We start from the raw sequence: 24,576 nt of genomic DNA on the forward strand, positions 1-24,576 counted from the left end.
CTTTTACAGCGAGGAAGTGTCCATTGTCTCTTGTAATCTGGGTATTTTCATGTACCTTCTAAGCCAAATGTTGGGATTTGCGGGCACTACTGGCCCCAAATCAGGAGAATCATTGGCTGGGGCCAGAACTGCACTGGTCCCACCTTTGAGAAATCCGAACTCTTCATCCTCCCCTTCTGTGAGGCCCCTCATCTGCTTTTGGGCTCGGCTTAGTCCAAAGATCCCGTTCTTGGAGGGGGCAGCCCTGCCACCTTGAGCTTTTGGCTGTGTTTATGGTTCCTCCTTCTGGAAGACATGACTCTGATTTTCCGAAACTCTTTTTGATTCTACTCCCATTCCTCCAGGAGCTGGCTTCCTGTTTTTATTTCTTAAATAGGCTCTCTCCTGGGGTGTAGGTAGTGATTTTTATCCCAGAGTGATTTTATTCACCGTATTAATTAGAGTAACGCTAGCTGTGGTAACACATCTCAAAGTTTCAGTGACTCTGTATTGTAGAGCCTTATTTCTTGTTCATGTAGCAGTCCAGAGTGGGTGTTCCTGGTTGGTGGGTGACTTTCTTCCACTAGGAAGAAGAGTGATTCAGGGATCCAGGCACTTTCCATCCTGTGATGCCACCATTCCAGCTGGCGGAAGGGAAGGAGTACGGAGAGGGTGCGTCCATCTTTAACTGCCCTGACTCAGATATCACTTCCCACCCACTTTCCGTTGGTGAGAACTAGTCATGTGATCCCTCCTAGATGCAAGGGGGCCTGGGAAATGAAGTCCTGGATGGGAAACCAATCGTTCTTCAGTGACTTTACAGTAAGGAAAGGGCATGAATCTTTGGGCAGCTATCCGTTTTTCCCACATACCTTGACTTGGTTTCATTTAAGAGACAAGAAAGCCAGTAAGTGGGGGAGCCAGGCTTGAAGATAGGTTTGATTCCTGCATGTAGGAGACATCTATTATGTGGTTGATGAAGATAGAGGTGAATGGGGGGCATACCTGTGTTCCTTGTTCCCTCAGAGTTTATAATCCACTTGTGCAGACCAGATGTGCATGATCTCTGTACAGAATAAAAGAGGTTGCTTGGCAGTGTGGTAAAGGCATGGGCTTTTGAAAGTCAGACCTGAGATCAGATCTCGGCTCTGCCACTTAGAGCAGTGGTGTCTTGGTTGGGGGGTGGTGGTAAGTAAGTAATTTACTTCCCTGAGCTGCTGATTCTTCTTCTTTTTTTTTTTTTTTTTAAATCTGTAAATGGGAAGGATGATACCTTCCAGAGCTGCTGTTGGGGTTAGAATTAGGGGAAATGAAGATAGTTATTGGCAAGTAGTCAATCTTAGCCAATATTATTTGTTATCATCACCCAAGGTGGGGAGCGTCGATAAATGCCATTGTGGATGGTTCGGTAAAATTGAGAGGTGTGGGAGATCTCTGAAAGCTGGATGGGTCAGAAAGCTTTGTGGAAGAGGGCATGTTTGAGCTGGATTTGGAGACATGGCTGAGGCTTTTTTTTTTTTTTCTGTAGTTTACTGATATGCTTTATTTGGCTGTGTGTTATTTAAATTGTTTGAATTAGATGCCAACATTTAAAAATTGAGTGATCTCTCACGAACGTACATATATTTAGCTTTTCCTGAAATATTGAAGGTTGGCAACACATGGTTCACATTCCAGCATGACAGGAATCAGAGCTGAGTAGGAGCTGCTCTCTCTAGAAGAGACAGCCTCTTGTCCTGCTTTACTCATTTAGTTTACTTGCCTGTACCCTAGGGCTTTTGAGTTTGAAACCCCAGTTATAATCCCTTCTGGCCTTTTTCCTGTTGGATAAAGCATTAGTTTCCTGTTGCTGCTGTGACAAACTTAGTGGCTTACAACAACACAAATTTATTATCTCACAGTTCTGGAGGGCTGGAGTCTGCAGTGGTCAGCAGGGCTAAAGTGACTTCTGGAGGCTCTGGGGAGAATCCATTTCCTTGTCTTTTCCGGTTTCTAGAGGGCACCTGCATTTCTTGGCTTGTAGCCCTTTCTTTGTCTTCAAAGAGGTGGCTAAGGTCTTAACTACGGAGAAAGGTTCATCTCTCTTTCTGCTTGTTCATTTATTCTGCAAGTATTGGTTGCGGGCCTAGTGTGTGTCACCTGTGCCCTGTACAGGGACAGTGACAAACAAGACAGACAAACACCCTGGTCTCATGGGACTTACATTCTGTGCGGCAGGACAATAACAGTGTAAAAGAGTCATTAAGAAGCGAAACATCTAGAAAAATGCGCCATACAGAGAGGTAGAAGAGGCTGAGTGGCTACTGTAGCTGGATAGTCTAGGCAAGCCTCTCTGGGGAGGTGACATCTGACCTGAAATACAGTGATGGGAAGGAGCCTGCCATGCCATGATCAGAGGGAGACTTTTATAGGCACAAGGAAAAGCATGTGCAAAGGCCTTGAAGCAGGAATGAGATTGGCAAGCGCAAGGAGCAGAAAGCAGGTGGTGTGGCTGGAGCACCGTGAGTGGGAGGATTGTGGGAGGAGAGCAGGGCCGGATCAAGCTATGCCTTGGGGACTGGGCTGGGGTTTGGATTTTATCCTAAGTGTGATGGGAAGTCACTGGAGGATTTTAAGCAGGATGCTAACATGATACATACACATTTTGAAAAGCTCACTCTGAGTGTGTGTGAAGAGTGGATTGTAGGGACAGTGGTCCAGGTAGAGATGAGGGAGGCTTGGACGGGGGCATACTAGAGATGGAGAGAAATGGACAGTTTTGGAGAAAAAAGTCAACGGCTGTGTTTCTTTGCGGCTTTTTCCTAATATGCTAAGGCTTTGGCTTATTTTAGGCCTTTTGCTGTTCTCTAGGGAGAATGTTCCTGGGCTTTGCCAGCTTCATGGCTGGGGGAAGAGTGGGAGGCCCGGGCCCAGTGCTTGTCTGGCCTCTGCTTAGCCTGTTGGTGTGGAGGTGACAGCTTTGGTCAGTGATGTCTTTCTGGCATGTTGGCCACTTAGGTCATGTCTAGACGTTCTTGCTCCACCCTCATCTCGATCCCAAACCAAACACATCCACCTGCTGTTAATTCCATCTCCCTTTGGAGAAACTCTTCTCCTGCCTTTGCTGAGAGGCAGCTCCAGGTAACCCCTGGGGGGCCGTGAGCCTCCACCCAGGCTTCCCCAGGTAGGGGTGGGGCACTCCTCGAGAGCTGTGTCCCTGCGTGCCGGAGCCCAGCCAGGCTGAGCCCCTCACCCGCCTCCTCACTGTGCGTCGGGTGGGAGAGCACCCAGCCAGGGGGACCTCCGTGTTGGTCCAGAGTGCCCCCTCTGTATTTTCCCCGTTGTGTACTCTGATTTTTAGCGCAAGGTTTTTTTTGTTAACTGAGTTTCCCCAGCCTCTTAGCTGCTTTTTCACCACTCAGGAGGAAGAGATTAATAGCATCTCTTCTGGTGCATGTGCGCAGCACCCCCAGGTTTCTGGCGAGTTGTTCTGAACACTCACTTACTGCTCCTCTCACAGCAGAGCTAGGAGAAGGGCAGGAACAGACTCCCCCATGTTGGCCTTTCTTTTTCAGTCTTGCACTCACTAATTCCTGGGTGAATAAACAAAGGAGGGCGCTACAGTTCATAAATGATGCTGGAGGCCACTTCTTTCTATGTCCTTAGTGCTATCTGGTCAAAGTTCCCTTGTGTTTTCGGGATCAAACATGTGCTTGCCATTGCATTCAGCAATCTGAAATGACCCGTTGTAGAAACGAGGAACTGAGAGAGGTGAGGAGACTCGTTGCAGACCACGTAGCTGGGCCTGCTAGAGGGCAGGTGCGGCCCAGAGCTCTCAGAGCTCCTTCATCCTGCCATCATGATTCTTTCTGCTGACCCTTCCAGCACCTCTGTGGGTCACGGTCTTGTGACTGGTCTGAGGCTGCGATTGTGGCTGCCTTGGTGAAAGGGGCAGCTCTCATCCACGCGGCAGGACTAGAACCTGGGAGCCGTTTTCCCCTACATCATGTTGACTGTCCCAAAATGCCTTGGGGTCCAGCCAGCAGCCCCTTCTCTATCCTAAGCATTCTTAACCCTGCCAAGTCCTTTAGCTCAGGAAAAACCTGCTAACAGGAGAAGGAGCAGTGGCTCTGGTCTCAAGTAGATCAGATCCTGGCCCTGCTATTGACGTGTTAGTTACTTAAAGATTCTGTGTTTGAACCTCAGTTTTCTCATTTGCTATTGGTATTATCCTGGAGAGTTATTTTGAGGATGGGAGACAATGTGTTTTATGGGGGCAGCATGGCATAGGGCTTCAGAGTTGAGGCTCTGAAACTGCCCAGGTTCAAATCCTGCCTCTGCTACTTATTAGCTGTGTGACTTTGGACAAGTTACTTGACTCTCTGTGCCTCACTGGCTATTACCAGAAGTTACACAATGTGGCCTCGTACCCTTTCCCCAGGAATGGGAACCTCTTACTTTCTTAGCCCTAATCCCATTCCATTCAGAGGCAAGGGATTATCGGCTGGGAAGGACCTGGATTTGAACATGATGTTTTATTTTGCTGAAGCCTCCTGGGTTAGAGGAAGCATTTCCCTTCGTTCCCTAACAGGAAGGGACAGGGTCTGCGTGGGAGAGATTGGTGACACTGCCTTGGATGGGGGACACAAACAGGAAGTTCAGAAATAAGCTGATATCTAAAGAGACTTAAGTTAGAGAATTATTGGCACATAAAACAGAAATTCGGGCTTTTGAGAAAAATAACAGATGCCTAAATGTCAGTGGCAAAGAAGGGAGAAGGCTATTGGTTTGTTTTTTGAGTAAGATCTCAGTGAGGAAAGAGCAGTTTTGATCTGTCTCTTGACTTGCTTTGTTCTCCAGATGAAAAAATTGAGGTTAAAGGGAACAGCCCTTTAGCCCTTAATTAATTAGGGTCTTCTTTAGTGTGCACTAATTAAAAAAAAAATGTTCAGCTTGCCTTTTCAGCTAGATTGGCAGTGTCTTGAAGGCAGGTGCCCAGCTTTTGCCAGCCTTTGCAGTCCTGCTGGGCTGAGCAGGAGTCGGCATGTGACTGATCAAGGTCCAATTCCTTGTCCTTTTTGTTTTCCAGAGTGAGTACATTGCTCCGTGTGACTGTCGGCGGGCCTTTGTCTCTGGATTTGATGGCTCTGCAGGTGAGTTTCTAAACTCTCTCTTTGTTCTTTTGATACTTTTGTTTGCCTCTCAAAAATAACTAGACCCAGTTTCAGCCTGTGATATAGAACCAAAAAGAAAATGCAAACCAGACGTTCCCACTGAGCCTCTGCAGAGGGGATGTGGTCCAATCACCCCCAGCTCCTAAGCTTACTTTTTAGTGTCTCTTTTCTCTATGCCTTTGCTTTTCAAGTCTTAAAAAATGTTACTTAAAAAATATTTTTGAACTTTTTACTAACTGTAACATACATACAGAAAAGTGTATCAATTAACCTGAATACCCCTGTGTAACTAGCACTCCAAATAAGAAGTGGGACACTAATAGCATCCTTAAAACCCCCTCCTTAGCCTATTGGTCCTGTGTAATTGTCTAAGTGCTTGACTTTTGGTTTCTCTGTTTTCAGTTTCAGCTTAAATAACAAAGATGAATGTTGAGCTACATTGTTGCCCTGCCCTAACTTTCCCAAAGCTGTTGTGCCCTTGAGTTTTAGGATGGATTCCCCCCTTCAGACTCCCATCCTTCAAGCTGCTAGACTTGGCGCGAGCCCCTCTCCTCGCAGTTAGCGCACTGCTTCCGTTGATGTAAAAGGCACTTTAGGATTTGTGTTGGCTGACACCTCTGCTGAAAGCCCTGAGTTCTGCTGGGCCTGTGGGAACTGAGGGCAGGTAGAGGTGGGAGGCATAAACTCCCGGCTGGTGACCAACTGCTGCATCACAGTGAACACTGACAGCATCCAGGTGGTCTCTCTTGGGAAAGGTGAAACACCTCCTTTAGGGTGTCTGCTGGAGCAGATGGCTGTGATCACTGAGCAGATCCACCACTATCTTGTTGTTAATTACGAGACCCTTGTGGCCGCAGGTCCACAGACCTCTTTCTACTGGCCTTGACTCATGCTGTACAAGTGGGGTCCTTTCTGTGCAGGGACCAGTACCCAGGCTGACTCAGGACTGTTTCTTTCACAGCTTGGCCCACAGCTGGTTTTCAGTGGTATCATCTTCTCTTGCCTGGAGGTTCTCTTGGAGTTAAAGGCCCCGCTGCCCCACCAGAGGCCCCACCAGAGCGGTGGTGAGGCCACACGGGATCTGGTGCCCCTCACCGTGCTCACCTGCCTGCTGCCGTTTTGTGCAGCTTCTAGGTGGTGGTCAGAAACCTTTCTCATCTCTTTGCTCCCCTGCTGTAGGCACAGCCATCGTCACAGAAGAACATGCGGCCATGTGGACTGATGGGCGCTACTTCCTCCAGGCTGCCAAGCAGATGGACAGCAACTGGACGCTCATGAAGATGGGTGCGTAGCGGCACCGCCATCTCAACTTTAGTGGGCAGCTCTGGCAGGGGACCCTAGGGCTCCTCAGGGCTTCTGGATCTTACCCCTTTTATGGGGCCACGGACCCCTTTTATGGGGCCACAGACCCCTTTTAGAATCCAAGGTGTCTTAGTCTGCTCAGGCTACCAAAACAAAATACCATAGACTGGGTGGCTTAAACAACAGAAATTTACTTTTTCATTTCTGGTGGCTGGAGGTCTGAAATCAGGGTGCTGTTGTGGTCAGGTTCTGGTGAGAGCTCTCTTCCTGGCGTGCAGACAGCCTCCTTCTCGCTGTATCCTTCCATGGCTCTCTCTCTCTGTTCCCCTGCTCAGAAGGCCACCAGTCCTCCTGGATTAGAATTCTACCTTATGACTGCATTTAACCTTAATTACCTCCTAAACCCCCTGTCTCCAAGTATAGTTACATTTGGGGGAGGGCTTCAATGTATGAAGTTTGAGGGGACAGTCCAGTTCATGGCACAAGGAAAACCAAGAAAATGACATGCTGATATACACATACCATTACGTGTTCAGTTTTGGAAGATCCTGGTTCAGGATACTCATTTCAGTGAGGAGAAACTGAGGGCCAGAGAGGACAGTTGCTTTGCTGCAGCTCACATAGCTTGCTGTGCATTTGATTCATGCACTGGGGCCTTTCCACTGCTCTTTGCTGCCTCGTGATTCAAAGTGAGATAAAGGTAAGGGGCCACTAGCAACTGAAGCTAGGAAGCTCTCCCTCTGAGGATCCTGACTTGCTTCTGGCAGCTCAGCCATAGGGCAAGAGCATGGGTCTGGAACTTTCTTGGGCAAGTTGCTTCACCTTCAGTGCTTCAGTTTCCTCATATGTAAGGTGGAATAGTAATAGTAAGTACCACATAAAATGGTGAGGATTAAAGAAATAGTATATGGGAAGCATAGAGCTCAGTGTTTATTGGATAATGATTGTGTGTGTGTGTGTGTGTGTGTGTGTACTCTTGTTTTTTCATTTAATTTTGTGCTGTAGTTTTCCTTGTCACTATAATAGTCTTTTGAAACATGATTTTAGTCGTTGTACAAAGGTCTCTGCCTGCTGAATTTTGAACTTGGACAATAGAAGGAGGGAAAAGGTGCTACCAGGGCTGAGTGAGGAAGAGAAGATGAGGCCAAATCCCTGATATTTCTTGTTTGTAATTGGAAGTAATGAGGAAATCAGGTTGTTACCAGACTCATGGTTCAGGGAACAGAGGGCTGTTGACACTGAGTTGAGTTGAGTTGGCTCCAAGATCCAAGCAGTTAGCTTACTGAGGTAGTGTGTGTGTGTGTGTGTGTGTGTGTGTGTGTGTGTATGTATGTGTGTTTCACACACTCTCCACATATATGTGTTGTTTGTCTTAGGGAGGGAGGAATTAGGAACGTTTTTATCCTGGCAGTGGATTTATTTTAAATTTCCGTTTCTCAAAAGTCTTTTTAAAAATATAGAAACATCAAAGCTACAGGTGGTTGTTGCCCCAGTTGTTCTCCCTCTTCTCTCTCTCTCTCTCTGTCACACACACACACACACACACACACAGAAGCACTTGGGCTGTAGGGCTATTATAAATGGATAGGCCACTAGACCTTTACACTTCTTGATTACATGCCTCTGTTGACGGTATATGCACCCAGTCCATCTGTATTTCAAATACAAGCAAAGATTAATATCTTATATTTTAAGAAAAATTACAAATGGAAGTCCTAATACTTTCTGCTTGTACCCCAGTGGATCATTCAGTGTGCCTCTGGGGTGTGGGCATCTCTCTTTGGGGCCTAAACTCCAGCTGTTAGATAAGTCAGCGCTTTGGGGTCCAGAGTGTCAGAGGAGTGAATACTGTCTGCCTGTCCTCTAGAACAGCCCCAGTGGATGAGTCCTTCTCCCTTCCAAGCCCCTCTCTAGTTTCTGCCCTAAGCCCACCTCCTCACTGTCTCTCCTGTGTAGGGAGATCCTGGTGGGTGTAGCTGGGGAGTGGTTCATCCCTGGGGTTTTTGCCAAACATCTGTCTGCTAGGAGATGATATGACTTCATCCTGTGAAAGTTATACTAGGGGCATTAAAGGAACTTGATTAGTAAGTGGCTGTTCAGCGGTTTGAAAAAAATAGGAAAGAATCAAATAGCAAAATAACAACTCAGTGCCAGCTTCTAGGCAGTTTTTTAGAACAGATTCATGAGCTCATTTCTTTTTTTTTTTTTTTTTAATATTTATTTATCTGTTTGCTTTTTTTGGCTGCATTGGGTCTTAGTTGCAGCATGCGGGCTCTTCGTTGCGGCTTGCGGGCTTCTCTAGTTGTGGTGCTCGGGCTCCAAAGCGCGTGGGCTCTAGTTTGCGGCACACAGGCTCTCTAGTTGAGGCGTGCGGGCTCGGTGGTTGTGATACCTGGGCTTAGTTGGCATCGAGGTGGTTGAGGCACGTGGGATCTTAGTTCCCCAACCAGGGATTGAACCCACGTCCCCTGCATTGGAAGGCTGATTCTTAACCACTGGACCACCAGGGAAGTCCCATGAGCTCATTTCTTTACAAACCTTTGAACTTCCCTTCTGTGGTTATGTGGTTATCAGTACTCGCTAGGGAGAATAGTAGAACAGTACCATTTCAGAATATGTGAACTTTTGCTCTTAATATTTTACCGAAATGTTAATTGTTTAGCAAAAATTTGATGAAAAAAGTATACATCCGAAACATACAAGATACTGGGTTGAATTAAAGAAAAAGAGGGATATAAAAATAACTTTAGTTCCTTTTTTGAAGCTTATTTGGTGTCCTATGACTGTTTGCTCTTGGTAGTTGGGAAGCCCAGGGAGCCAGTTAAAGACACGATGTTGGGTTCCTGTGTGTCCCTCTTACAGTCTTTGGATACGTTTCTCTGCTGCCAGTCAGGCCTGGTTGTCTGGTGGGGGCCTTCACTCTGCAATGCTGCCCTCCAGATAAGGGGAGGGCACTGTGGTGTGTGTTCCCTTTACCTGGTGTGCGATGTAAGGGAGGTTCCCAGCTCCAGCCTTCACCATATCACCACCCACCCTCTCATCATCAGTAGTGGTAAAGTGACCGAAGACTGATACAAGATGATCTTCACGATGACACCATGTACCTGTATTGCAGCGATTCCTGGGATGCCTTTTACCAGGGGTCTAATGAAAATCCTGTTTCTTTTTTTCTTCTGTCTCACCCATTCCTTATATACCATCTTACTTTATGTTTTCCTTTTATAGCATCTTACACTTTTCATAGCCTTCCAGGATTAAGTTCAGATTTTCCAAGTGCCGTCAATTCTCTTTGAAGAAGGTACTTAATAAAGACCCTGCTATCATGATGTTGGTGAATTGCCTTCTTCTGGATAGGACAATGAGCTCGGGTCCCCTGGGAATTGCTTCTCATCTGTTCTTCACTCTGTAGGTCTGAAGGACACACCAACTCAGGAAGACTGGCTGGTGAGTGTACTTCCTGAAGGATCCAGGGTTGGTGTGGACCCATTGATCATTCCTACAGGTGAGTAAGCATAGGCCCTTTCATCTTGGGTGAGGAAGTGAGTTCTAGAGGCCTCTCCATCCTCCCTGTTTGCTTGTGGGTTGTGGAACATTTGGGGGCTCAGCATGATTTGATGTCACAACAAAGGTCAAGGTGAGGAGAAGAGTTAGCACAGGGCCACGGGATAGCCTTTCAGAAGGTGCCAGGCTCTCAAAGCCCTGCTGCCTGTAAAGGGTGTTCAGTTCATAGCTAGACCACGTGTGTTTCTCCTCAGATTACTGGAAGAAGATGGCCAAGGTTCTGAGAAGCGCTGGCCATCACCTCATTCCTGTCAAGGAGAACCTTGTGGACAAGATCTGGACAGACCGTCCTGAGCGTCCCTGCAAGCCCCTCATCACACTGGGCCTGGATTACACAGGTCAGAACCACGGCTGTGCCCAGAAGGCCCCCGACCATTGGCCCCTTCACCTAAACGAAAGTCCTCTGAATCCAGGTCGAGCTTGAGCTGATTGGAGGATTTTGCCCCGCCCTGGCACATGGGGCATTTGATGCAGCAGGAGTTCAGTTTGTTTTCACAGTTGCCACCTACTTGCCACCTACTTTGGCATAGTTTATTCTTGCAGAGCTCTTCTGGGCAGACCTGTGGGTGCTGCTGAGATGGCTTTTTTACCATTCAGTTGCTAACTGCCCCTCTAACGTGTCTAATATTGGAAACAGACTAGAGGTTTCTTTTCTTTTCTTTTTTTGATTTAGTCACCTTGAGAGTTTTATTTCTTTATTTAAATTTTTTTTCCTTCTCACATATTTATTAATCCATAATCAGTGTCAACAGCTGATTGGGTTGTATACACACCCCAGCCTTAGCAGATTGTCTTTTGTTTTGTTTTGTTTTTTAAATTAATTTTTATTGGACTGTAGTGAGCCTAGAGGTTTCTAGATTCCATTTCCTTTTCTTCTGTCAGCATTTGTAGGTCTACCTTCCCAGGCCCCCTCCTTCTGTCCGTCCTCTGCTTTAGTAACTTTCGGGTGTGGGTGGGTTTCTTTGGCTTGTGTGACAGTGGTGAGTGAGGGGCAAGCTCTGTGAACATTCTGTGGGCGATGAAAGTGCGATTTATGGGAGAGTGAGGAGTGCAGAGGGAAGGGCCGGGGAGGTGGGGCTGCCGGGGGGGGGAGCCTTGCTGTAGAAACGGCAGAGGAGAGGTGGATGGGGGATGTCTGGAATGTAGGCACATTGCCCAGAGGGGTCCTGGGAAGAAAGCGTTACAGCCCAGACTCTCAGTCAAGTTTGAAACAGCATTCCCGAGCTGGTCTTCACAGCAGCGTTTAGTTGTGGGGACAGCCCCCAGCTTGCTTTCCTTGTGACACCCTCATCTGAGGGTATTACAGATTAGGGGGATGGGTCCAGTGAGCGGCCCAGGGTCAGCTAAACATTTTCCATCAGCGTGTTCTGAGTTTTGTTCAACTGAAGCAGAGGCTCTGACCTATTGCTTATAGAAGGGGGGAGAGCAGGTGTGGCTGGTAAAACTTCTGTTCAGCAGACACGAGTGCCTGCTGTGTGCAGGACACTGCTAGGTGCTGGGCGAATAAGACAGATGCCTGCCGTGTTCACAGGTGGCTGCGCCCTGCGTTACATGTGCTGTTTCAGGCTGGGTGGTGGTGGTGGTGGTGCTGATGGGGTGAGCTCCTCTAGGACCCCAGTTTCATCCTGGGGAGAGCAGGGAGGCCGTGGCTGTGTCTGACAGTGCAAGTGTGATTTGGAAGTGGTTGTCACACTGAGTCAGACTGTAGAGAATTCCTCGGTCTTAGCACTGAAAGGCAAGTCTCGTATCTCCAGGAATGTAAAGTGGTTCCCCTGACCTCTAAGACTCGGTGAGTTCTCTCTGCTGGGTAGTGTGTTCTCAAAGCTCCTTGTACAGAAGTGTAACTAATTGCTGGTTTTTTGGGTTTCTTTTTTTAAATTAATTTATTTTATTTTTGGCTGTGTTGGGTCTTCATTGCCGTGCGCAGGCTTTCTCTAGTTGCGGAGAGCAGGGGCTACTCTTCATTGCGGTGCGCAGGCTTCTCATTGCGGTGGCTTCTCTTGTTGTGGAGCACGGGCTCTAGGTGTGCGGGCTTCGTTAGTTGTGGCTCACGGGCTCAGTAGTTGTGGCTCGCGGGCTTAGTTACTCCAAGGCATGTGGCATCTTCCCAGACCAGGGATCGAACCCATGTCCCCTGCATTGGCAGGTGGATTCTTAACCACTGTGCCACCAGGGAAGTCCCACTAATTGCTGGTTTAATTGTCTGTCTTCCCCTCTAGATTATAAGCCCCGTGAGCGCAAGGACTGCATGTAGCTCAGAGCTGTAACCACAGTGACCAGCGTGGTACCTGCAGATATCTATGCCTGGGAAGTGTAGATGCTTCATAGACATTTGTTGGATGAACAAATGAATTACTTTTTCTTTGAGGCAGTCAGGGCTCTTGACAGTCAACTAGCTTAGAGTCACTTCTCATGTATGGGGCTTGAATCTGGGCCTTCTGTCTGCTCAGATAACATGCTCCCTGGGATATGGTGCTGGTTAAAAATGTTTGGAATGGGTTCTTTCACTTGGCTTCCGCAGGTCCCTGGGACCAGACCAGGGCTGGAGTCGCAAGTACATTTGTTTCTTGCAGGCATCTCCTGGAAGGACAAGGTTGTAGATCTTCGGTTGAAAATGGCCGAGAGGAACGTCGTGTGGTTTGTGGTCACTGCCCTGGATGAGATTGCATGTGAGTGCTCTGGTTTCACTGTTGGGGTGTGTTACCCAGTCTCTGCATTGGTTCTCTGGGAATCTGTGTGTTCATGCAATTCAGCTTTCTGAGTGGCCAGGGAATAAGCAAAAGACTGTCACCAGTTGGGTATATGATATGCCAAGTAGGATGGAGAAGTAATTATAGGGAGTCGGGGAGGGAAATGTAGCTTGGTCTGGAGCTGTATTACAGCCAGGGGCTGGTGTTAAATCTGTGATGATGTCCCCCTCTGGCCAGTCTACTCAGGACTGTGACATCTCTGAGGAGGGACATTTCCAACAAACTTTTGGTGCCTGTCAACATTCGTGTGTCTCTATGGGTATAGAAGTAAGATCATAGGAGGTATTTTTTTCTTTATCCTTTTCATGTATATCCCCAAGTTCTTCACAATGAGGATGTTCTACAAATATTTCTACTTCAGAAAACTCAGGAACTGAAAGTTCTTCAACAAGCCTTTTGGTACAATAGCAGTTTTTTAATCTTTAGACCTTAAACTATCCCCATGGAATTGTTCAGTGCCTTCTAGAACCTGAAGGAATCTTCTTATTCTGTCTGCTATTTTCTGACTGGATTTGACCCAGGGTACCTGAGACAAGGCACTGCCTTATCCTTTGATTTTTCTCACTGGAGAAAGAAAGTTTACTGCACAGTGTCCTAGCTCTCTAATCCCCAGTTCCAAACTTTGTCAAGAGTGTCAGTGATTTATATCCCTAATTAACTAAATAACTTTAACATCAGAGGAAATAACATATAAAGCTAATTTCTCTCCTTTATTATTAAAAAGACACACATTTCCATTGCGGAAAACCTGGAAAGTGCAGAGGAAGTAGAAAGAAGAAAAAAAAAATCACCTATAATTTTCTTACACACAGAGAATCACAGTTAACATTCTGCACATATATAATTTTGTAGCTATATTTTTTCCAATGTATCGGGATACTCTAAGCATACATAAGCATAATTTTAAGTGAATATTAAATATCTCATCATATGGTTGTATCATAATTTACTTAACCATTCCCCTACGTATGCCCTTTGAGTAATTTCCAATTTTCTCGTGATTTTGTTACATCAGAGTACTTGGTGCATCACAATCCATGTCTTAGTTTCAGATAATTTTCTTCCAACTTCTGGTTGGCTTTAGAGGTGGAGTTATGGATTAGAGGGTGTGTGCATGGCAGGGCTTTTGACCATTTTGCCCTGTACCTGCCGGGAAGGTTGCACAGGGGTGTATGAATACACCCCTCTCGCCACACCCTCGCCAGCCCCAGGTGCTGTCATTTAAAAAGAGTGCTAGTTTGGTCTGATAGGAAAAACATGCTGCCTCATTGCTTTACTTTGCGAAGCCAGATTTTAAAATAGAGGCAGTGCTTTTTACGCCAGAGTCTTCTCTGCACTCGCATCCTCAGGGGAGCAAGCATGAGGCAGCTGGAAGTCCTCGGACCGGAGCTGTGCTCTCTGCCGGTCCCTCCAGTTTCTCCAACACGCAGTGACCTCACTAGACCCCCTGACACTGGCCAAGGCAGGTCCTCCACCCAGCCGTGGTTCCGGGTGGGCCGCAGGCTCGGCTTTCATTCGTGGGCCGGAGCCCTGCTGACTCACTGCTTTTGTTCCTCTGCCGGGAAGCCCCGCCTTCCTGGGGCTCTTGACCCTCACACAGGGGGCCTCATCTGGCCTCCCTCATGGGTGGGTCTCAGTTTTTCTACTCTAGGTCGTTCCCCTCAGAAGGGAGCGAGTGCTTGGCTCCCCTCCGCTGTCTTTGGGAGTGCCGGAGCGTTTTTCTGTGGCACGTCAGGCCTGCTAGGCCTGGCAGGTCACCGCCGGGTGGACCATTTCAACTCTTGTCTGGAGGGCATTTGTTGCGTTTTCTGACTAATAACTCTTCCATCCCCTTCTCGGGATGGTGATGCGGTAGCATAAGAAACAGTTCTGGTGCCATCATTTGGCGGATATGAGCAACTGCAGCTCAGAGGTGGGACCAGGAAGTGAGGCTCCCAGCTTCTCGGAGAGATGCCGCCCAGTGCTTCCCTAGCGAGTGGAAGCTCTTCCCTTGCTCTACAGGCTGCCCCTTAAACTCTCACTCAGGCAGGTGACAGGACCTTTTTTTTTTTTCAGGGCTGTTCAATCTCCGAGGATCAGATGTGGAGCACAATCCGGTGTTTTTCTCCTATGCAGTCATAGGACTAGAGACCATCATGTGAGTGCTGGCCCCGCGCCTGAAAGTCCTTCCCCACAGCTCCTCGGAGCCCCAGTCGCCCCCTTCTGGCCCGTGCCCGCCAGTCTCGGCCTGACGTGCGCTAGTGCGCTGCTTTTCTCCTGCCTTTTCCCTTTGCTGCCTCTCTTCCTTCCCCTTCTTGTCTTCCTTAACAATAGATATTTATTTATATCCTGCCTCTCTTTTAATCCTGAAAATGATTTGAAATCTCTGAAAGTCTCTGTAGTATGAGGAGATAAAAAAAAATAGGTGGTCGAGGACATCAGAACAAAACTGGAGAGAGTGAGGTTAGTTCACAAAATTCCTGCTGCAAAGTCTTGTTCAGGCCATACATTTGATTCCAGATTTCCCAGCAGCCAATGCCAAGGGGAATATGGGCTCTGTTATACAATCCTGGGTCCACGATGCAAATAGACCCAGTCATTTGGAAGGTCAGAAGTGACACAGAAAAACCCCCTGAGCTGTGCCTTGTCAGTTTCTCTTTTAAACTGCTGCTTGTGGCCAACCTGCCATTGCTCTTCTTATTTGGATGGCTTTCTGCATTCAGACAACGTATTTATTGAGTGCCTCTTATGTGCTAGGGTCTCTGTTAGGTGTTGGGGTGAATGAGACAGACAGCGTCCTGGGTTAGAGTTGCAGAGATGAGAGGTTTCCTCAGGGCATTCGGGCACATAGTGGGCACTAACTTGTCATTGGGGTGGGTACGGGTGTTACTGGAGGGGCCTGGCCTGGTCAGAGGAGGCTCTTGGGGAAAGTAATATTGAGTCCGAGATTAAGGGTACATGGGGGTTAGCTAGGTGAGTAGGGGGCGAGGAGGAAGAGGAACAGTGATCTAAGCAGGGGAAGCAGCGTCTTCAGAGGCTCTGGGCAGGAGAGAGCACAGTGTGCGTGGAGGACCCAGAGTGGTCCAGTGTGGTTGGAACCTGGAGTGGGAAGCCGGCAGGTGGGCAGGGCCCCCATAAGGAAGGCCTTGTGAGCCAGGTTCAGGAGCTTGAGCTCTTGTCCTGAGGATGCTGCGGAGCTACTGAATGAGTTTTTCACACGGAACTACGTGGTCAGGCTTGTAAATCATAAAGAATGTTATGATTGGAGTGAAATTACGGGGTGAATTATGATTGCTGCAAAAAATAGGGTGGATAGGGAAGACTGGAGGCAGGGAGACCAGTTAGGAGGCTGTGGCACGGATCCAAGTGAGAGACGGTAGTGGCCTGAACCTGGGCAGCGACTGGGCCAGGCTGCAGTGAAAGCTGGAGAGGTCTGAGGGGTGTTTAGGCTACAGGTTCAAAGATCTCAATGTAGGAGGGAAGGAGGAGCATCAAGGAGGACAGTGCCCAGGTCCTGGCTTGGGGAATGGGGTGGAAGGTGACAGCATACACAGGGCAGGGGACACAGTTTGGGGAGCAGGATTTGGGAAAGGCATGGAGGAAAGAGAAACTGCTTGGTTTGGATGCTGGGAGGTAGAGCCTGTCGCTTGTGTGTGGGTCTGTGTTCTCGTCCTCTCACTCCTGTGCCCGCCTTTTCTGTCACCTTACCTCTGGCCCCTCTGCAGGCTCTTCATTGATGGCGACCGCACAGATGTCCCCAATGTGAAGGAGCACCTGCTGCTTGACTTGGGCCTGGAAGCTGAATACAGAATCCAGGTGCTTCCCTACAAGTCCATCCTGAGCGAGCTCAAGACCCTGTGCGCCAGCCTCTCCCCGAGGGAGAAGGTGTGGGTCAGCGACAAGGCCAGCTATGCCGTGAGCGAGGCCATCCCCAAGGTTGGTAGCCCCAGAGACCCATCTAAACCTGCCACTCCAGCTGCCAGGCCCTTTCCAGTCCTGGCATCGTGCGGCTTGTCTTTGAAGCAGAGGTTGTTCAGGCAGATTTCCAGGACTGGCTGTTGGGTCAGAGGTGTCATCTCCCTGGATGAGCCCTTTGGGCTGGAGTGTGAGGCTTTTAGAACCCATTGAGTTCTGTGTTTTCCAAAACATGACATGAGAGATGATTTTAGGTGGTACACATTCATACTTAGGTTTATTTAAATGTATCTGTTTTAAAAAGCATTTTAACAGTTACAGAGAATGAACTAGTGGTTATCAGTAGGGAGAGGGAAGGGGGGAGGGGCAAGATAGGGATATGGGATTAAGAGGTACAAACTACTATGCATAACATAAATAAGCTACAAGGATATATTGTATAGCACAGGGAATATAGCCAGTATTTTATAATAACTTTGAATGGAATTTAACCTTTAAAAATTATGAATCACTATGTTGTATACCTCACACTTATATAATACTGTATATCAACTATAAAAAAAGTGTTTTAGTGTATACTATAAAAAAATATGATTAGCATATGAGACCATATATTATAAAAATTGTTTCTTAAGAGAGAGTTGAGTTCAGTAACCTATGTTGATTCAAAGATAGTCTAAAGAAAAGTCTTAGTAAATAAGGGTCCAGGGGGTAGCAGCTAGGGTAAGACCTGTGCAGGTGGTATGAGAGTATCTCACGTTTGGGAGACACTACTCTACACCCACCTCTCCCACCACATTTCATAGTTAAGGAGACCTGAGGCCCAGGGAGGCTTTGGGAGTTGGGGATTTATCAAAGGTCAAATGATACTGATAGCCCTGCCTTTGACTGAGCCCCTGCTGGGTGGTGCTAAGCAGCTGACACCTTCCCCCTCATTTTAACTGAGGCCTGGCGCAGGAGTTCAAGGCACCTTAGTTGTAGCCTTTTTGACTGTCCTGCCCTGGGCCTCTCTCCTCCACTAAGCAGTGGGCCATCCTGGGAGGAGCCCAGGCCTGGCCCTCTAGACCTGGCCTGCCATTGCACCCCTGTCACTGTCACACTGCATGACATAGTTACTCAGAGCTTTACCTCCTTGGGGATCATGCCTGCCTTTGTCTCATGACGGGTAGGTATCTCAGAGAGAGAGCAAGGAGAGTGGAGAGAGAGAAAGCCCTTTGAGAAGCTCTGTGCTAGTGCAAGTGCAAGGTGGTGCAAAATCCCTCCCCCCTCCCTGTAACACAGGGCTGGATTCTAACTTGTTTTCAAATTGGGAAGGCTCTTCCCCGGCCCTTTAAGGCCCTTTAAGATCAGGCCTTTAATAGTAGCCGATCCCTGAGCAGGAGGCAGGAAGGAGCAGGAGCCTCCCCTCCCCCCTCATCCGTCATGTGCGTCCCTAGACAGTGGGAAAAAGCCTCCTTTGTGCAGCCAGAAAGGGGTTGTTTCGGTCAAGCTTTGATCTGTTAGTGAACTCTGACCATGACCTTGGAGGTTTGAAAAGCAGTATCTCTCTGATGGCTGGCAGCCAGCAGTCTCAAAAAGCTACGGGGTGGGGGATAGACGAGAAATAACTTGTTTTATGTTTTTACTTTATCTTTTTGGATGAGCTCAAGCACCTTTTGCCATGCTCAGAGTCACCAACCAAAAAGGGCAGGTCTTCGGGCCCCAGGGGACAGCTGGGTGGGTCCTGAGTGGGAGCTCTTCCAATGATTTGCCTGAAGTGTGCTGTGCTGGGTGGAGAGGTGATAGCCTTGGTCTTGGGTGAGTGGAGCCAGACTCGATTTCCCATGTGACTGCCTTTCGCCCCAGGATCATCGCTGCTGTATGCCTTACACCCCCATCTGCATCGCCAAAGCTGTGAAGAATTCTGCTGAATCAGAAGGCATGAGGAGAGCTCACGTGAGTAAAGCAGCCTGTGCAGAAGAGGGGAGGCATGGTGGTCAGGAGGCCCAGCTCCCTCACCTGCTGTGTGGCCTTGAGCCTGGCACAAGGTGGGAACTTCTCTGAGCTTTCCAGAGTTAATGAGAGAATGAAATAAAATACTGGATGGGCTAGATCTTTACATAATATAAAACACAAGAGGAGATTGATGATGATAGTGTAGGTGATGGTGATGATGAAGGTGAAGCCTCTGAAGAGGCCTAGATGTGTGTTTCCAGGCCAGCAGTGGATCTAGAAAGATTTGGGGCCCAGAGACGGCTTTTGACAGTGGCCCGTCTTTCCTGCTCCAGTAGTACAGGAATGACCCCTCTGAGGGTGCTCGTGTGTGCTCTGAGGTGGGCCCCTTCCTGACGGTGCCTGAACTACTCAACAGCAGGGGAGCCCTTTCCCCCGTAGTGGAAACTGCTGCACACTTGTTCACAGGAAATGCCTGCATGTAAAGCCCTGATTGCTGATGGTTTGTAGCCCTATAAGTGCAGCCCTCTCAGTATCACATTAGGGCTGGGCTTTGAATCTGCCCATCTGATTTTCAGTAATAACTTTAAAAAATGTCTCTGTTATTTGCACAGATTAAAGATGCCGTTGCCCTCTGTGAACTCTTTAACTGGCTGGAGAAAGAGGTTGGTTCTTAGTCTTTAACACATGGATATAGATTATTCAGAAATTATCTACATGTGATTCGAACTGTGGCTCTGGTTGACCACGAGGTCTAAGATCTTGATCTAATTTTAGTACTCTCTTTTAATAGTTCTTTGTGGAAATTTGGTGTGTATTTAAAAATTCTTTAATTATAAATAGTAGTAACAAAGATGAAGAAAGAAATTCCTTAACAGAATGGATACTTTCTGGTTAAGGAATTGTCTTATAACTAAGTGGAGTTTCATTATAAGAAAAAATGACTCTTAACGATATTACAAGCAAGCTGACTGTGTTAAGAGAAAAAAGATCTTTGTGTATATTTTGAACTTTAAGCCATAAAACTTTTTATATTAAATTGACTCCTGGGCATTAGTTTCTTGCCCTTTTCACTCCTTGTAGTTGACAGGAAGGTGATTTCTTTGTGCTCTTATTAAACAATATCATATTCACTTTAAATATTATATAAACAACTCTTTTAAAGTAGCTTAAATTGGAAGAAGAAAATATCACCCTGATTCCCACTGGTGTAACAGTTTTTTCCTCTTTGGCAATTGTTCATCTGTGTACATTGTTTTTCCAATATAAATCATTTTTACATGTCTCTCACTGTACAGCTACGATTTTGTATTTTGTTTATTTTATTTATTTATCATAGTGTGAGCATTTTCCATGTGCTTTGAGGTCTTTAAAAAAATGATTCAAATAGAGACTGTGTTTAGTAGCTAGACTGATTTATTTACCCATTCCTCCTATTTTCAAATGTTTAGATTGTTTTAAATTTTTTTTGCACTTACCAAACACCTTGTAATAATATCTTTGCATTTATCTTTTTTATTTATTTAGGATCACTTTCTTAGGATGATATCCTAGGTGGGGATGCTTTTTAATTTTTAAATTTAGGTGTATTAAGTTTTGGGAGGTTTCAGGATATAACACTGAGGGAAATAGTTGAGTGAAAAATTAAATGTATAGAAATGCTTCTACTTTTAGATGGCTTTGGTAAGAGCCTTTGGATATTCCCTCCTTGTAAAGATGAGACATATGCTGTGTCCTATAGATTGGACAGTTGGGACATGGGGATTGAGGAAAAAGTAAGCTTTTAATGCACCCCCTATAATATGTAGGAGACGGATGAATTTATCACACCCCAATGGTTTATAAGCAACTTCCCTTATAGGTGCCCAAAGGTGGCGTGACGGAGATCTCCGCTGCCGACAAAGCTGAGGAATTCCGCAGGTAAGGATCACTTTGGGGGCCCATGAACCTTGTGCTCGTTTCCTTGGTAAGTTAAATGAAGCTGGGAGGGCCCTGATTCTTGGCACAGTAAAAACCTTTAAACCACTCTGCTCTTGTGTGTCTTTCTGTTCCAGGCAGCAGGCTGACTTTGTGGACCTGAGCTTCCCAACAATTTCCAGTACGGGACCCAACGGCGCCATCATTCACTACGCGTAAGGCATGCGGAGGAGCACGCCGCCTGGCTCTGCTGCTGCTTCTGCGCAGGAGCCTGAGCAGGGGAGAGACATTATTTTACCAGAGGCCCTGGCGCCCACCTCCGTGTGTCTGTTGAGATTGTTCTTATATGGGAAATACGACCTTGGAGGTCTTATTTTCTCTTCTTTGCTCTAAATCCCCAAGCCTCTGCCTGTTGGGAGCCAACTCTTAGGCACAGACGTTTCGCGTTGACATTCTCGCGATGTCAAACGGGTTGTCCCTCTTTCCTTTGAGGCTGCAGTATCTGTATTCATAATCCCTGAATCTTTTTTTTTTTTTTTAAATTTTTATTTATTTATGGCTGTGTTGGGTCTTCGTTTCTGCGCGAGGGCTTTCTCCAGTTGTGGCAAGCGGGGGCCACTCTTCATCACGGTGCGCGGGCCTCTCACTATCGCGGCCTCTCTTGCTGGGGTGCACAGGCTCCAGACGCGCAGGCTCAGTAATTGTGGCTCATGGGCCCAGTTGCTCCGCGGCATGTGGGATCTTCCCAGACCAGGGCTCGAACCCGTGTGCCCTGCATTGGCAGGCAGACTCTCAACCACTGCGCCACCAGGGAAGCCGCAATCCCTGAATCTTAGTAGTTAGAGTGTTTAGTGTTTTTCTTTTCTGACAGTGGCAGCCCTCTTGATGCACTAGTCCAAACATCCTGTGAGCGCCATCACCTCCATACCAAAAAGCTTATCGCTAGGCTGTGGAGCGCCCTGCTGCGGTTGAAGAGATAATCTGTAACCTCTCTCCTCCCCAGCCTATGGGGGTTTGTGCCACATGACCTACAAGAGCCCACGGGCCCACAGAGCCACGCATCCCTGCACTGTGAGACAAAGGGGACACTGGTGAATGTAGGACTGCTAGACCTGCCTGTAGAGGTGGTGGGAAATGGGGCTCCAGCTTCAGCTTCGCCTGGCTTACGTGGTTCTGCCTCGTGTGGGCATCTTGAGTCCTTCGCTCCCCACCTGTGATGTGCATAGTGAAGGAACACTTGGCTGTCTCACTGTGCTGCAGTGCTGTACGTGGGCACAGATTCCTGCCCCCCACCTTTTTAATCGCCTTTAGAGTTTTTAGTCTTGGGACAAATTTTGAAGCTGTTGTGTGGGAGACAGTCACAGATATGTGACTGTACAGTTCTCTCACATTAATGCCTCTGTTCCAACATTAAAATAGCAAAAGGACTTCAGTTTTGTCTTAGATTTAATGCAGGTGATGAATTTCCTGGCTGGATACTACTCTAGAATTTTGCATATAATTAACACAATAAATAATTTCAGACCAAGGGGGGAGAATTTTGCTTCTCCTTTGGTGCCTCTTCATTGTGGCTGTTGGAAGCCTGTTGACAGAGAGGGTGCTGAAACTGGGCCCATGTCTGGTTGTCTTTTCTCCCAATTGGGCTCGAGTGCCCACTTTCACCCTTATTGCCTGGAAGTGAAGGAGAGCCTCTCTGAGAACCTCTCTCGGCTGCAGGGCGGAGACTTGGAATGCTCGCGTCCCTTTTAGCTTTTCCCAGTGCAGCATATTGTCTGGAAAAAGGCATGGAGAAATCAGATCAGAAACCAGATTTTTTCCCCAGCAAAAATCCCGTTCGGTTTTCTCCCAGACTGAGACATTGACCTTCTGCCTGTCTGGTGGTCTAGGAAGCAAGTGGGGAGGCACCTGGTGGGATTAGGACTGAGGGAGGGAAGTGGAGGTTGAGGCAGCGGCCTGGACCACTCCCCACCCCCCAAAAAAAAGACAAATGACTGCAGCTGCTCTCTTCCCACTTCCCAGCTTGGTCTTATTGCTTCTATTGATTATTATTTTTGTAGCTTTTACAATTATCTGATGAACACTTGTTTTCTTCCAGTCACAAATGGAGGAAGATACAAAGAAATATGTTATTTCCTTCTCCCGACCTCTTTATCTGCTGGGGAGATAGGTTGACTGGGTCTTTGAATAGTAGAAGGTTAATATTAGTTGAAATAATTAACCTATTGGGTAACTTTAGTTTGATATAATTTAAGGCTTACATAAATTGTTCGCACAGTACAAAGAACTCTTGTATTCCCTCCTCCCAGATTCAGGAAGCATTTACATTTGTGGAATAATTAATTTTTAATTAACTTTCTTAGGCCAGTCCCTGAGACGAATAGGACCTTGTCTCTGGATGAGGTGTACCTCATTGACTCGGGTGCTCAATACAAGTAAGTGAATCGGGGCTACGTAGGGCTTGACTCCACTGAGTCAAGGCAGTTGAGTAGGTGGACAGGCCAGGCTCCAGCCGAGAGTGCTCAGCTGGTCATCTCGTTCTGCGCCAGCCGCTGATGGAATTGTTTCCACGTCTTGTCCTTTTTTTCACCCCTTGTTGAAATGGCCCAGTTGTGATCCTGTTCCCACAAAAGACTGTTTGATAGAAATGTTTAGTCCTTGGCTGGAAGCTGTTAAACACTAAATAAATAACTGAAAGTAAGCTTTCAGAACCATTGGGAAGTCTGCTCCAGCCCATAAACCACCTGGCAGCTCCCCAGACTTTTAGTGGCCCCAGGGCCTTGTGAAGTGAGGGCTTAATTTTTTTAAAAATCTTTTTTCTTTTATTTATTTATTTATTTATATATTTATTCATTTATTTTTGGCTGTGTTGGGTCTTCATTTCTGTGCGAGGGCTTTCTCCAGTTGTGGCAAGTGGGGTGCCACTCTTCATCGCGGTGCGCGGGCTTCTCACTATCGCGGCCTCTCTTGTCGCAGAGCACAGGCTCCAGACACGCAGGCTCAGTAATTGTGGCTCACGGGCTAGTTGCTCCGCAAGCATGTGGGATCTTCCTGGACCAGGGCTCGAACCCGTGTCCCCTGCATTGGCAGGCAGATTCTCAACCACTGCGCCACCAGGGAAGCCCGAGGGCTTAATTTTGAATGAATGAATGGGAAACGAGGGTTGTCCCTGAATTTCTGAATTTCCTTCTTCATGCCTTGCTGCTTTCGCAGTCATCATGTAGAATAGTTTCTCAGAGAAACCAAGGCTTGGTTGGGTCTTGATGTGGAACCCACGAGGAGGAGCAGGAATAGGTGTTGTCTGCATTGAGAGAGCACGAGCAAGGCCTTTTACTGCTCCTTTCTCCACTGAAGTTGGGACTTTGGCTGGTGGAGATGGAAGCCACAACCTAGCCTTGGGACGTGTGGGTTGGAGTTAATAAAAGCCTAAAGCTAAGGGTATTTGGATTTCTTGGGTAATGGTGTAACTTTGGTTCACTTCTAAATTTTAGCAGGATTCTAGAAGTTACTCTATGTCAAGGGGTGGATTAGGGTGTTCTAAAAGATGCATTTGGGTATTTTTAGGGTCCGGTAAACCGCTTGCTATCCTGACAGGAGGAATTAGAGTTTGACCTTCTCTTGCTAGAAACAGGTTCCTATTTACTTTGTCCACCTCCCTTTCATTCATAACCCCAGGGATGGTGTCTTCCGTGAAACAGTCCTCACACTGTAGACCAAGAGTGTGTCTGTCAGGGCCTGACTGAGTTCACTCCCACTACACTGGGCCATCCTTGCATTCACACTTTGTCTCATTTTATTTTTTTTTAACAATTTCATTGAAATATAATTCAGCTTACTCATTTGAAGTGTACAATTAATGGTTTTTAGTTTATTCACGGAGTTGTCAACTGTCACCACAATCAATTTTAGAATATTTTCATCACCTCAAAAAAGAAGCACCATTCCTGTTAGCAGTCACCTCCCACTTTCCCCTACCCAGGGAACCACTAGTGTACTTTCTGTCTGTATGGATTTGCCTATTCTGGACATTTCATATAAATGGAATTATATGGCCTCAGTGGCTGACTTCTGTCACTTAGCGTAACGTCTTC

The 24,576-nt window shown here is 47.1% G+C and overlaps 1 protein-coding gene across 4 annotated transcripts in view; it reads left to right on the forward strand.

Moving 5' to 3' along the window:
- The window catches only part of XPNPEP1 (X-prolyl aminopeptidase 1), a 55,894-nt gene that overhangs the window by 22,355 nt on the left and 8,963 nt on the right, over nucleotides 1-24,576 (forward strand). For 2 of the 4 annotated variants that reach the window (XM_059901059.1, XM_059901062.1), the window contains 12 exons: nucleotides 5,048-5,111; nucleotides 6,312-6,416; nucleotides 9,844-9,936; nucleotides 10,190-10,333; nucleotides 12,569-12,664; nucleotides 14,801-14,882; nucleotides 16,450-16,660; nucleotides 18,485-18,574; nucleotides 19,186-19,236; nucleotides 20,433-20,491; nucleotides 20,626-20,703; nucleotides 22,849-22,920. In XM_059901059.1, coding sequence (XP_059757042.1) covers nucleotides 5,048-5,111; nucleotides 6,312-6,416; nucleotides 9,844-9,936; nucleotides 10,190-10,333; nucleotides 12,569-12,664; nucleotides 14,801-14,882; nucleotides 16,450-16,660; nucleotides 18,485-18,574; nucleotides 19,186-19,236; nucleotides 20,433-20,491; nucleotides 20,626-20,703; nucleotides 22,849-22,920 — 1,145 coding nt within the window. The remainder of the gene's footprint in view (nucleotides 1-5,047; nucleotides 5,112-6,311; nucleotides 6,417-9,843; nucleotides 9,937-10,189; nucleotides 10,334-12,568; nucleotides 12,665-14,800; nucleotides 14,883-16,449; nucleotides 16,661-18,484; nucleotides 18,575-19,185; nucleotides 19,237-20,432; nucleotides 20,492-20,625; nucleotides 20,704-22,848; nucleotides 22,921-24,576) is intronic. The other 2 variants (XM_059901060.1, XM_059901061.1) reach the window with 2 other exon arrangements.

The sequence above is a fragment of the Balaenoptera ricei genome, chromosome 16, assembly GCF_028023285.1.
Source record: "Balaenoptera ricei isolate mBalRic1 chromosome 16, mBalRic1.hap2, whole genome shotgun sequence".
Lineage (NCBI taxonomy): Eukaryota > Metazoa > Chordata > Mammalia > Artiodactyla > Balaenopteridae > Balaenoptera > Balaenoptera ricei.